This window comes from Oncorhynchus gorbuscha, linkage group LG19 (assembly GCF_021184085.1).
Source record: "Oncorhynchus gorbuscha isolate QuinsamMale2020 ecotype Even-year linkage group LG19, OgorEven_v1.0, whole genome shotgun sequence".
Classification (NCBI taxonomy): Eukaryota; Metazoa; Chordata; class Actinopteri; order Salmoniformes; family Salmonidae; genus Oncorhynchus; species Oncorhynchus gorbuscha.
The window spans coordinates 71,429,195-71,442,584 of NC_060191.1; the positions used below are offsets into that span (position 1 = coordinate 71,429,195).

General features: G+C 44.8%; 2 protein-coding genes across 4 annotated transcripts; both read left to right on the forward strand.

Moving 5' to 3' along the window:
* The first annotated feature begins 345 nt into the window (after nucleotides 1–345).
* Nucleotides 346–11,815, forward strand: c18h3orf33 (c18h3orf33 homolog (H. sapiens)). 3 transcript variants are annotated; one of them, XM_046314144.1, is made up of 6 exons: nucleotides 348–1,507; nucleotides 1,663–1,722; nucleotides 2,324–2,460; nucleotides 2,704–2,720; nucleotides 9,336–9,499; nucleotides 11,436–11,815. In XM_046314144.1, the coding sequence occupies exons 1-6, from the start codon at nucleotides 1,397–1,399 to the stop codon at nucleotides 11,688–11,690; spliced, it is 744 nt and encodes a 247-aa protein (XP_046170100.1). In that variant the 5' UTR covers nucleotides 348–1,396; the 3' UTR covers nucleotides 11,691–11,815. The 3 variants fall into 3 exon arrangements, with proteins under 3 accessions (XP_046170101.1, XP_046170100.1, XP_046170099.1); XM_046314145.1 differs by lacking the exon at nucleotides 2,704–2,720 and having other exon boundaries at nucleotides 346–1,507; nucleotides 2,324–2,477; nucleotides 9,336–9,451; XM_046314143.1 differs by lacking the exon at nucleotides 2,704–2,720 and having other exon boundaries at nucleotides 350–1,507; nucleotides 2,324–2,477.
* Nucleotides 7,753–9,328, forward strand: LOC124005153. The gene is made up of 2 exons (XM_046314140.1): nucleotides 7,753–8,969; nucleotides 9,014–9,328. Exons 1-2 carry the CDS (start codon nucleotides 8,164–8,166, stop codon nucleotides 9,225–9,227), a joined length of 1,020 nt encoding a protein of 339 aa, XP_046170096.1. The 5' UTR covers nucleotides 7,753–8,163; the 3' UTR covers nucleotides 9,228–9,328.
* Nucleotides 11,816–13,390: the final 1,575 nt, after the last annotated feature.

A 13,390-nucleotide genomic window follows, 5' to 3' on the forward strand; every position in this document is an offset into this window, starting at 1 on the left:
CATACTGTGAGACGTTTGTTATCCTTGAACATATAGTTTTTAAATTTTCTGTTTATTTTACAAGTTGTGATGCTGCTGTTTGTACATGGTCTTATGCCTGTCTGTGCCAGTACTATTTACAGTTATTTTAATATCACCTATACAACTATACAAGACCAGCATTCGCTTACATAAGGAAATGTATGTATACAGTCAGGTCCACAAATATAAAAAAGTGCTGTAATTCCTACGCTCTTATTTGGATGTAGATTCCTTCAAATTACAGCTAAAAGTCTGCATTTTCAGCTCATACTAATTATTTAATTTAAACCCCAATATGCTGTGGGTAGACAGCTAAAAGTCTGCATTTTCAGCTCATATTAATTATTTAATTTAAACCCCAATATGCTGTGGGTAGACAGCTAAAAGTCTGCATTTTCAGCTCATATTAATTATTTAATTTAAACCCCAATATGCTGTGGGTAGACAGCTAAAATAATAATCACTTGGTTAATGTTCAAATATTTATGGACCTTGACTGCAGCTATGATTGGTTTGATTTCCTAAATATTTAAATTAATATTAACTTCTTATTTTTTTATGTCTGTTTGGCTTAATTTCAGTTTGTACATTATTTTCCAAGATTACTGCAAGAGAGGGTTTTTAAAAAGATTGTTCAGCTATTGACTTTCACATGGAATACAAATCATTAGTGATGGGTTGCTGCAAACAAGTATTTGATACCCAACACACAAGAAAAGCTGGTTTTAAACAACCTGCTTTGGTGTTGGAGTTGTCCTTACCCTCTCTGAGGCCAGTGTTCACGTGACCCCCTTTAAGTTGAAAAGATCGGACCTTACAGGGTGACCGTACCAGAGTTTGGGGTTCAATTCCATTGAAATTCCAGTCAGTTTGCGATTACACTAAAATTGCAATCCATTTCTCTTCAATAGTTCAACGAGGAACATTTGGAATTGACATTTGCTTTACTTTCTAAATCGGTAGGATTTTCTACGGAATGGACCCTAACTCTGGACTGTACCTATGTAATATGTTCTGAGGAACTTTTGTACCAACATTTCCCAAGATATATTGGGAAATGTTTAAAATATTTAATGCGTCTTAGAAATGCACACAGTGGTTTCAAATGTTTTTTTTGTCGGGATTACTCTAACAACATACTGTACTTTGTGACGCCGTGAGAATGTTTGTACACATCTCACACCTCATTGATGTTATTGCATCATATTTTCTATACACAATATATATAACATTCGATTTAGCAGCAATAGGACTAGATAATGAAACATGAATGAAAACGCCACACCAGACGGTACTGTAGGGTTTTTTGGTCCACGCTACCTACTGTACTTAGTGGGCGGGGCGACTGTTGTAGTCTTTTAGACATGTCAACAACATGTCGGAGTCCAGAAGTGAGGCAGAGACAGACGAGAAAGGAGAAACACCGTCTAAAAATATAATTTCAGTAATTTCTCAGTTCGCTGACGATAATTTAACCATTGTCCGGGTAAGAACCAAATGGGATACAAATGGCAGATGCAAGCATTGAAGGGGATAAGACGGTTCATTCAAATGAGACCGCAGATTAGATGTTAAAATGGAATAAAGACCCAACGTTAGCTAACACATCTTTGGCTAACATCTATCTGTTTTCTCTTCTAGAACATCAGTACTGGACTAGCAATTGCCGGGGTAATAGTAATATCAAGGAGTATTAAATTGGTAAGTAGTGAAGCCTATTCATATAAAGCGAGCTGCGATGCAGGTATGTTCCACCAGGAGGAGGTAGCGAGTCGAGTTTCCCACAAACCCATGTTAAAGACGGGCTAAATTCTCTGCCCAATAATCAAGGGAATTAATTATCTCGAAGACGCCAACAGATTGTGGCGTTTTTTTTTACCAGACTGGAGATGAGATGATCCATTCCCCTTTGTTCAATTTAAATGCCATATTGCTGGATAGGTCATATGGTCAGGGTCAATTTAGGATGGAGGGTGGCAGTTGATGAGCTGTTTGCCTGATGTGTTTATCCTAGTTGATGTTGTTTAGTTAGCCTTTTCTTCTTAACCAGATCAACCAGACCACCCCATGGCTTTAGAAAGGTCTTGCTTATCTGTTGTTGTGTTTAGCTAATATAATAATATGTCGTTTTGTTTAGTTAATAGAATACTAGTAATTGGTTCCAATTTTGTGTTGCCCGAAACAATTATGTCACGGTGACGTCCTAGGACGGTGCAGTGTAACAGATTACAACGCGTTGTACTTCCAACGGTTATGAATGATTTTCTAACCAGGTCTTTTGTGCCTCACCACCCATCGTCAGATCACTAGGTTTGGATTAGCCTCCGAGATCCCAGCGAGGTTCATAGAGAAGAATGTGAGCCTCAGAGGGAGAGTCCAGACCATCACAGAGACGGGACTGGAGGTGGAGCACATCCCCATCTACATCCCTGTCCTCTCCCCCCTGTTGGCTAAAGGTATGGTAGACCCCCTTTTGGCTAAAGGTATGGTAGACCCCCTGTTGGCTAAAGGTATGGTAGACCCCCTGTTGGCTAAAGGTATGGTAGACCCCCTGTTGGCTAAAGGTATGGTAGACCCCCTGTTGGCTAAAGGTATGGTAGACCCCCTGTTGGCTAAAGGTATGGTAGACCCCCTGTTGGCTAAAGGTATGGTAGACCCCCTGTTGGCTAAAGGTATGGTAGACCCCCTGTTGGCTAAAGGTATGGTAGACCCCCTGTTGGCTAAAGGGATAGAAGACCCCTGTTGGCTAAAGGTACGGTAGACCCCTGTTGGCTAAAGGTACGGTAGACCCCTGTTGGCTAAAGGTACGGTAGACCCCTGTTGGCTAAAGGTACGGTAGACCCCTGTTGGCTAAAGGTACGGTAGACCCCTGTTGGCTAAAGGTACGGTAGACCCCTGTTGGCTAAAGGTACGGTAGACCCCTGTTGGCTAAAGGTATGGGAAGAATGGATGGGTTCACATGCCCTTCAACTTTACCAACACACTCAGAGCCCACAGGGTAAAGGACAATTACAGTATGATAATGAGGATTAGAATTCACCTCCCAGCTGTTGTAAAGTCTAGTCTCATCATTCACACAGCTGTCCCCAATTAGTCATTTAAATCTATACGAATCCCTATTAGAACGTCATAACGGTTGCCCAGAGACCGTCTGCTGCACTCTTACGTAACCGTCTCTAACATTTCAATGTATTTATTTTGATTTAACTAGGCAAGTCAGTTAAGATCAAATTCTTATTTACAATGACGGCCGATGCTGGGCCAATTGTGCGTCGCCCTATGGGAGCCTTTTTTCGAACCAGGGACTGTAGTGACGCCTCTTGCACTGAGATGCAGTGCCTTAGACCACTGTGCCACTCAGGAGCCCGATTGTGTCAGCTGTAGACTGACTGTCAGCTGGTCTCTTTAACATAACTGTGTCAGCTGTAGACTGACTGTCAGCTGGTCTCTTTAACATAACTGTGTCAGCCGTAGACTGTCAGCTGGTCTCTTTAACATAACTGTGTCAGCTGTAGACTGTCTGCTGGTCTCTTTAACATAACTGTGTCAGCCATAGACTGTCAGCTGGTCTCTTTAACATAACTGTGTCAGCTGGTCTCTTTAACATAACTGTGTCTGCTGGTCTCTCTAACATACTGTGTCAGCTGGTCTCTAACATAACTGTGTCAGCTGGTCTCTTTAACATAACTGTGTCAGCTGGTCTCTTTAACATAACTGTGTCAGCCATAGACCGTCTGCTGGTCTCTTTAACATAACTGTGTCAGCCATAGACCGTCTGCTGGTCTCTAACATAATATAATAATAATAATAACTGTGTCTGCTGGTCTCTTTAACATAACTGTGTCAGCTGGTCTCTTTAACATAACTGTGTCTGCTGGTCTCTTTAACATAACTGTGTCAGCTGGTCTCTAACATAACTGTGTCAGCTGGTCTCTAACATAACTGTGTCAGCTGGTCTCTAACATAACTGTGTCAGCTGGTCTCTAACATAACTGTGTCAGCTGGTCTCTTTAACATAACTGTGTCAGCTGGTCTCTAACATAACTGTGTCAGCTGGTCTCTCTAACATAACTGTGTCAGCTGGTCTCTCTAACATAACTGTGTCAGCTGGTCTCTCTAACATAACTGTGTCAGCTGGTCTCTCTAACATAACTGTGTCTGCTGGTCTCTTTAACATAACTGTGTCAGCTGTAGACTGTCTGCTGGTCTCTTTAACATAACTGTGTCAGCTGGTCTCTCTAACATAACTGTGTCTGCTGGTCTCTTTAACATAACTGTCTGCTGGTCTCTTTAACATAACTGTGTCAGCTGTAGACTGTCTGCTGGTCTCTTTAACATAACTGTGACAGCTGGTCTCTTTAACATAACTGTGTCAGCTGGTCTCTTTAACATAACTGTGTCAGCTGTAGACTGTCAGCTGGTCTCTAACATAACTGTGTCAGCTGTAGACTGTCAGCTGGTCTCTTTAACATAACTGTGTCAGCTGGTCTCTTTAACATAACTGTGTCAGCTGGTCTCTTTAACATAACTGTGTCTGCTGGTCTCTTTAACATAACTGTGTCTGCTGGTCTCTCTAACATAACTGTGTCAGCTGGTCTCGTTAACATAACTGTGTCAGCTGGTCTCGTTAACATAACTGTGTCAGCTGGTCTAGTTAACATAACTGTGTCAGCTGGTCTCTTTAACATAACTGTGTCAGCTGTAGACTGACTGTCAGCTGGTCTCTTTAACATAACTGTGTCAGCCGTAGACTGTCAGCTGGTCTCTTTAACATAACTGTGTCAGCTGTAGACTGTCTGCTGGTCTCTTTAACATAACTGTGTCAGCCATAGACTGTCAGCTGGTCTCTTTAACATAACTGTGTCAGCTGGTCTCTTTAACATAACTGTGTCTGCTGGTCTCTCTAACATACTGTGTCAGCTGGTCTCTAACATAACTGTGTCAGCTGGTCTCTTTAACATAACTGTGTCAGCTGGTCTCTTTAACATAACTGTGTCAGCCATAGACCGTCTGCTGGTCTCTTTAACATAACTGTGTCAGCCATAGACCGTCTGCTGGTCTCTAACATAATATAATAATAATAATAACTGTGTCTGCTGGTCTCTTTAACATAACTGTGTCAGCTGGTCTCTTTAACATAACTGTGTCTGCTGGTCTCTTTAACATAACTGTGTCAGCTGGTCTCTAACATAACTGTGTCAGCTGGTCTCTAACATAACTGTGTCAGCTGGTCTCTAACATAACTGTGTCAGCTGGTCTCTTTAACATAACTGCGTCAGCTGGTCTCTTTAACATAACTGTGTCAGCTGGTCTCTAACATAACTGTGTCAGCTGGTCTCTCTAACATAACTGTGTCAGCTGGTCTCTCTAACATAACTGTGTCAGCTGGTCTCTCTAACATAACTGTGTCTGCTGGTCTCTTTAACATAACTGTGTCAGCTGTAGACTGTCTGCTGGTCTCTTTAACATAACTGTGTCAGCTGGTCTCTCTAACATAACTGTGTCTGCTGGTCTCTTTAACATAACTGTCTGCTGGTCTCTTTAACATAAACTGTGTCAACATAGACTGTCTGCTGGTCTCTTTAACATAACTGTGACAGCTGGTCTCTTTAACATAACTGTGTCAGCTGGTCTCTTTAACATAACTGTGTCAGCTGTCTCTTTAGACTGTCAGCTGGTCTCTTTAACATAACTGTGTCAGCTGTAGACTGTCAGCTGGTCTCTTTAACATAACTGTGTCAGCTGGTCAGCTGGTCTCTTTAACATAACTGTGTCAGCTGGTCTCTTTAACATAACTGTGTCTGCTGGTCTCTTTAACATAACTGTGTCTTTAACATAACTGTGTCTGCTGGTCTCTCTAACATAACTGTGTCAGCTGGTCTCTTAACATAACTGTGTCAGCTGGTCTCGTTAACATAACTGTGTCAGCTGTAGACTGTCTGCTGGTCTCTTTAACATAACTGTGACAGCTGGTCTCTAACATAACTGTGTCAGCTGGTCTCTAACATAACTGTGTCTGCTGGTCTCTAACATAACTGTGTCTGCTGGTCTCTAACATAACTGTGTCAGCTGGTCTCTAACATAACTGTGTCTGCTGGTCTCTAACATAACTGTGTCTGCTGGTCTCTTTAACATACTGTGTCAGCTGGTCTCTAACATAACTGTGTCTGCTGGTCTCTTTAACATACTGTGTCAGCTGGTCTCTAACATAACTGTGTCAGCTGGTCTCTCTAACATACTGTGTCAGCTGGTCTCTCTAACATACTGTGTCAGCTGGTCTCTAACATAACTGTGTCTGCTGGTCTCGTTAACATAACTGTGTCAGCTGGTCTCTCTAACAACTGTGTCAGCTGGTCTTGTTAACATAACTGTGTCAGCTGGTCTCTTTAACATAACTGTGTCAGCTGTAGACTGTCTGCTGGTCTCTCTAACATAACTGTGTCAGCTGTAGACTGTCTGCTGGTCTCTCTAACATAACTGTGTCAGCTGGTCTCTCTAACATAACTGTGTCAGCTGGTCTCTAACATAACTGTGTCAGCTGGTCTCTAACATAACTGTGTCAGCTGGTCTCTAACATAACTGTGTCTGCTGGTCTCTTTAACATAACTGTGTCAGCCATAGACCGTCTGCTGGTCTCTTTAACATAACTGTGTCAGCTGGTCTTTAACATAACTGTGTCAGCTGGTCTCTAACATAACTGTGTCAGCTGGTCTCTTTAACATAACTGTGTCAGCTGTAGACTGTCTGCTGGTCTCTCTAACATAACTGTGTCAGCTGTAGACTGTCTGCTGGTCTCTCTAACATAACTGTGTCAGCTGGTCTCTAACATAACTGTGTCAGCTGTAGACTGTCAGCTGGTCTCTCTAACATAACTGTGTCAGCTGGTCTCTCTAACATAACTGTGTCAGCTGGTCTCTAACATAACTGTGTCAGCTGTAGACTGTCAGCTGGTCTCTCTAACATAACTGTGTCAGCTGGTCTCTAACATAACTGTGTCAGCTGGTCTCTAACATAACTGTGTCAGCTGTAGACTGTCTGCTGGTCTCTAACTGTGCTGTTTGATTTAGTGGAAGAGAAGGTTTGCTTTGATGAAGTATAGTAGTCAACCTAATGTTTGGTCTCTCCTGTAGAGACAGTTTTATATATATTTTCCTAAAATCAAAGTAAACACTATTTTAATCCAATTAATTTGATTTGATGGGTATTGGATCATGGCTTGATGTCTGATAAAGGTCATTGTGACTGAAACGTCAACATCTTTTTCATCTTTATCTGATTTAGACCAACATTTATTTTTTCTAAACGTGAGTGTCATGCCTTCTGCCCGCATTCAAGGGCACTGGACCATAAACGTTTACAAGACTTGGTTTAGCTCCCTTCATCGGACTGAGTTAGCATAGTAAGCCTGTTAGAGAAGAGGGCTAGCTGCAGTATTACGTTACGCTTCTGCCCTGCAGTCAAACTGAGTTAGAGGGTATTAGAAAGTGCTCTTACAGCTCCGTCCGAGACCAGGGAGACGCTCTCCTCTAGTTAAAGAGATTAGTAGACAATCTCTATAGCTTTGTCTCTTTGACCTCCTGTAGTTTTAGGACACAGGCTTGACCTCTGCCCACAGGTGTACAGGCTTGACCTCTGCCCACAGGTGTACAGGCTTGACCTCTGCCCACAGGTGTACAGGCTTGACCTCTGCCCACAGGTGTACAGGCTTGACCTCTGCCCACAGGTATTTAATGTATTTCCTTGCCTGTGCCTTCAGTAATACAGTATCTCTACTGCTGTGGTTGTACATCTTTGCATAGTGCATGTCTGATACTATATCTTACAACAGTCTGTCTTTTAGTTTATCAAGCTTCTGACTGTGCCACCTTCAGGTCTGCAATAGACCACAGCCATAGCTAGGAACTCCTTAGCTCAGGTGTACTGTATGTGTGTCTCACCTGGCAGGTCTTCTCTCCTCAGGTGTACTGTATGTGTGTCTCACCTGGCAGGTCTTCTCTCCTCAGGTGGTGGTCGTGTGTTTCACCTGGCAGGTCTTCTCTCCTAAGGTGTACATTATGTGTGTTTCACCTGGCAGGTCTTCTCTCCTCAGGTGTACTGTATGTGTGTCTCACCTGACAGGTCTTCTCTCCTCAGGTGTACTGTATGTGTGTCTCACCTGACAGGTCTTCTCTTCTCAGGTGTACTGTATGTGTGTCTCACCTGACAGGTCTTCGCTCCTCAGGTGTACTGTATGTGTGTCTCACCTGGCAGGTCTTCTCTCCTCAGGTGTACTGTATGTGTGTCTCACCTGACAGGTCTTCTCTCCTCAGGTGGTGGTCGTGTGTCTCACCTGACAGGTCTTCTCTCCTCAGGTGTACTGTATGTGTGTCTCACCTGGCAGGTCTTCTCTCCTCAGGTGTACTGTATGTGTGTCTCACCTGGCAGGTCTTCTCTCCTCAGGTGGTGGTCGTGTGTCTCACCTGGCAGGTCTTCTCTCCTCAGGTGTGCTGTATGTGTGTCTCACCTGACAGGTCTTCTCTCCTCAGGTGGTGGTCGTGTGTCACACCTGGCAGGTCTTCTCTCCTCAGGTGTACTGTATGTGTGTCTCACCTGACAGGTCTTCTCTCCTCAGGTGTACTGTATGTGTGTCTCACCTGGCAGGTCTTCTCTCCTCAGGTGTACTGTATGTGTGTCTCACCTGGCAGGTCTTCTCTCCTCAGGTGTACTGTATGTGTGTCTCACCTGACAGGTCTTTTCTCCTCAGGTGTAGTGTATGTGTGTCTCACCTGGCAGGTCTTCTCTCCTCAGGTGTACTGTATGTGTGTCTCACCTGACAGGTCTTCTCTCCTCAGGTGTACTGTATGTGTGTCTCACCTGGCAGGTCTTCTCTCCTCAGGTGTACTGTATGTGTGTCTCACCTGGCAGGTCTTCTCTCCTCAGGTGTACTGTATGTGTGTCTCACCTGGCAGGTCTTCTCTCCTCAGGTGTACTGTATGTGTGTCTCACCTGGCAGGTCTTCTCTCCTCAGGTGGTGGTCGTGTGTCTCACCTGACAGGTCTTCTCTCCTCAGGTGTACTGTATGTGTGTCTCACCTGGCAGGTCTTTCTCCTCAGGTGTACTGTATGTGTGTCTCACCTGGCAGGTCTTCTCTCCTCAGGTGTACTGTATGTGTGTCTCACCTGGCAGGTCTTCTCTCCTCAGGTGTACTGTATGTGTGTCTCACCTGACAGGTCTTCTCTCCTCAGGTGTACTGTATGTGTGTCTCTCACCTGGCAGGTCTTCTCTCCTCAGGTGTACTGTATGTGTGTCTCACCTGGCAGGTCTTCTCTTCTCAGGTGGTGGTCGTGTGTATCCACTGGCTGTGCGCCTGGCGGGGGTGGAGCTGACCCCAGAGGGGAGGGTGTGGCTGGAGCAGCACCTGAGCCCGGCCCAGACGGTGTGGCTCAAACTGGTCAGCAGAGAGGAGGAGACACTGCAATGTCTGGTGTCTGTTAGCCGGGTCAGTTACTGTCTGTCTGTTGGCCGGGTCAGTTACTGTCTGTCTGTTGGCCGGGGCAGTTACTGTCTGTCTGTTGGCCGGGGCAGTTACTGTCTGTCTGTTGGCCGGGGCAGTTACTGTCTGTCTGTTGGCCGGGGCAGTTACTGTCTGTCTGTTGGCCGGGGCAGTTACTGTCTGTCTGTTGGCCGGGGCAGTTACTGTCTGTCTGTTGGCCGGGTCAGTTACTGTCTGGTGTCTGTTGGCCGGGTCAGTTACTGTCTGGTGTCTGTTGGCCGGGTCAGTTACTGTCTGGTGTCTGTTGGCCGGGTCAGTTACTGTCTGTCTGTTGGCCGGGTCAGTTACTGTCTGGTGTCTGTTAGCCGGGTCAGTTACTGTCTGTCTGTTGGCCGGGGCAGTTACTGTCTGGTGTCTGTTAGCCGGGTCAGTTACTGTCTGTCTGTTGGCCGGGGCAGTTACTGTTTGTCTGTTGGCCGGGGCAGTTACTGTCTGTCTGTTGGCCGGCGCAGTTACTGTCTGTCTGTTGGCCGGGGCAGTTACTGTCTGTCTGTTGGCCGGGGCAGTTACTGTCTGTCTGTTGGCCGGGGCAGTTACTGTCTGTCTGTTGGCCGGGGCAGTTACTGTCTGTCTGTTGGCCGGGGCAGTTACTGTCTGTCTGTTGGCCGGGGCAGTTACTGTCTGGTGTCTGTTGGCCGGGGCAGTTACTGTCTGGTGTCTGTTAGCCGGGTCAGTTACTGTCTGTCTGTTGGCCGGGGCAGTTACTGTCTGTCTGTTGGCCGGGGCAGTTACTGTCTGGTGTCTGTTGGCCGGGTCAGTTACTGTCTGGTGTCTGTTGGCCGGGGCAGTTACTGTCTGGTGTCTGTTGGCCGGGGCAGTTACTGTCTGGTGTCTGTTAGCCGGGTCAGTTACTGTCTGGTGTCTGTTGGCCGGGGCAGTTACTGTCTGTCTGTCGGACTGGTCAATAACTGTCTGTCTGTCGGCCGGGTTTCAAAATTCAGGGAATTTGTAATAAATTCTCTGGTTTTCTCAAAGTTCTGGTTGGAGATTTCCCAGGATAACCAGGAAATCTGTCATTCTCCAACCAGGATTTCTGGAAAACATAGTCAGTTGCTGTCTGGTCTCTTGTAGCAGGGTCAGTTGCTGTCTGGTCTCTGGTAGCAGGGTCAGTTGCTGTCTGGTCTCTGGTAACAGGGTCAGTTGCTGTCTGGTCTCTGGTAACAGGTTCAGTTGCTGTCTGGTCTCTGGTAGCAGGGTCAGTTGCTGTCTGGTCTCTGGTAACAGGGTCAGTTGCTGTCTGGTCTCTGGTAGCAGGGTCAGTTGCTGTCTGGTCTCTGGTAGCAGGGTCAGTTGCTGTCTGGTCTCTTGTAGCAGGGTCAGTTGCTGTCTGGTCTCTGGTAGCAGGGTCAGTTGCTGTCTGGTCTCTGGTAACAGGGTCAGTTGCTGTCTGGTCTCTGGTAGCAGGGTCAGTTGCTGTCTGGTCTCTGGTAGCAGGGTCAGTTGCTGTCTGGTCTCTGGTAACAGGGTCAGTTGCTGTCTGGTCTCTGGTAACAGGTTCAGTTGCTGTCTGGTCTCTGGTAGCAGGGTCAGTTGCTGTCTGGTTTCTCGTAGCAGGGTCAGTTCCTGTCTGGTCTCTGGTAGCAGGGTCAGTGAGGCTGCGTTTTAACAGGAACCCCAATTTTGATCATTTTTTTATCACTAATTGGGTCTTTTGACCAATCAGTTCAGCTCTGAAAAAGATCTGATGTGAAACAATCTGATGTGATTTGTCAAAAGACCAATTAGTGTAAAACAAGATCAGAATTGGGCTGCCGGTGTAAACGCAGCCTTACTGTCTGAGTGGACTAACATACCTGAGTTAGTTACTGACTGGCTATGAATTAACTGAATGTTGAAGACAATGAAACCTGTTATTAACCTCCCTCTGTTCTCTCTCCCCCAGGGGTCATTGAGGAGTCTGTGTCTGAACGAGGAGGTGTTGAGGTTGGGTCTGGCACGCACTGTCCCAGTCTCTGGACTCCACCCTCAGTCCCACCTTTACCTGCGGCTCCACCAACGGCTGCTCAAGGCAGAGGTCAAGGCCGAGCGGAAGGGGCGAGGCATGTGGAAAGAGGATAGCCTATGGGAGAGGACCTCACAGGCTGTTTGGGACAACTCACTGGTCAGACTCATCAGGAGGATCTTCAAGTGGACGTGATTGGTTGGTTGACTGACTGACTGACTGACTGACTGACTGCTTGACTGACTGGCTGACTGATTACTTGACTGACTGATTACTTGACTGACTGACTGATTACTTGACTGACTGATTGCCTGACTGACTGACTGATTACTTGACTGACTGATTGCCTGACTGACTGACTGATTACTTGACTGACTGACTGACTGACTGATTACTTGACTGACTGATTGCCTGACTGACTGACTGATTACTTGACTGACTGACTGACTGATTACTTGACTGACTGATTGCCTGACTGACTGACTGATTACTTGACTGACTGATTGCCTGACTGACTGACTGATTACTTGACTGACTGATTACTTGACTGACTGACTGATTTCAATTGGGCTCTGAAAGTAAGTTCATGAATGTTGCGAGGCTCAGGCCCGTCTCAGAATATAGCTGTGTCATTACGTGTTTGTGAAGTGGATCATCTATTTGTCAGCTGATTGCCCAGAGATTGCTCTCGAAATAGAAAATGGACAATATTCACTCGATTATCTGTACAAACAATATTTTCTCCTGTTCTTTGCTATCGGGGAAAAGTGTGAAACGATGTCTCAAACTAATGGAGGTGATCACTAAATCCTAGACATGGGACAACATTGTTTTGGATCCACTTGCTTATTAAAGTTGATATCGATGGAGATTAGACTCACTGACACGGCAATGACAAGACAGAATAGAAACCCGTCTACTTACAGTTGGTGTTCCTCTTCGTGGGTCAGAATATGTTGATGTTTCATTAGATCATTTAAAGAAACTTGGCTGTCAGAAATCCACAAATCTACATCAAGCGCATTTTGATTTGTGAAATAAATATGCATTTGGTTAATTCATTTCTGCATTGAGTTTTATATTCTAGATGAATAAGTAATGCTGCATGTAAAAGCCATTGTGAAATTTGATGGGAGATTGTGATGGGGGCGATTTACAAATTCTCTTTGTGGAGGTACCTCAGAAAGCACTGGTTGGATAGAGGGTAATTTTCTGCCCATCTGTATATAGAAATTAGTTGTTATTTTCTAAGTTATTCAATATAATAACCAAACATAAGGACCGTCCGTGGTTTAATAACTTTGACATTCATTGACATTCACAACATTAACATTCAAATTGAATACCTGAAGTCCCACCAAAATATCTCTCTTCTATTGATTTTCAGTCTCTAAACAATTGTTTATGTGATATAGTACAGTCAGTATGTGATTTGTTGTTGTTATTATTATTAAAAACAGAGTAGATTTAGAAACGTGGACCAGAGCGACGTGGACCAGAGCGACGTGGACTAGAACTGTCAGCCAGGTCTTCCTGTACTAGACTGAGCTGTAGCTAGAAACCAGAATATTCAGAAGGCTTTAGCTGGGCCATGGTAGACAGAGAGATGGAGGACTAGAGATAAAGAATATCTGTTGTTTTCACTTGTCTAAATAATGTTTTCACCTGTCTAAATAAGGTTTTCACCTGTCTAAATAAGGTTTTCACCTGTCTAAATAATGTTTTCACCTGTCTAAATAATGTTTTCACCTGTCTAAATAATGTTTTCACCTGTCTAAATAATGTTTTCACCTGTCTAAATAATGTTGTTTTCACCTGTCTAAATAATGTTGTTTTCACCTGTCTAAATAATGTTGTTTTCACCTGTCTAAATAATGTTGTTTTCACCTGTCTAA

Bases quoted from the DNA above. Each gene is read 5' to 3' on its own strand.
- c18h3orf33 (XM_046314144.1), top strand. From the start codon at position 1,397: ATGTCGGAGTCCAGAAGTGAGGCAGAGACAGACGAGAAAGGAGAAACA. The intron at 1,508-1,662 runs GTAAGAACCAAA...TTTCTCTTCTAG, and splicing joins ATAATTTAACCATTGTCCGG to AACATCAGTACTGGACTAGC. The intron at 1,723-2,323 runs GTAAGTAGTGAA...ACCCATCGTCAG, and splicing joins TATCAAGGAGTATTAAATTG to ATCACTAGGTTTGGATTAGC.
- LOC124005153 (XM_046314140.1), top strand. From the start codon at position 8,164: ATGTGTGTCTCACCTGACAGGTCTTCTCTTCTCAGGTGTACTGTATGT. The intron at 8,970-9,013 runs GTCTTCTCTCCT...CTCACCTGGCAG, and splicing joins ATGTGTGTCTCACCTGGCAG to GTCTTCTCTCCTCAGGTGGT.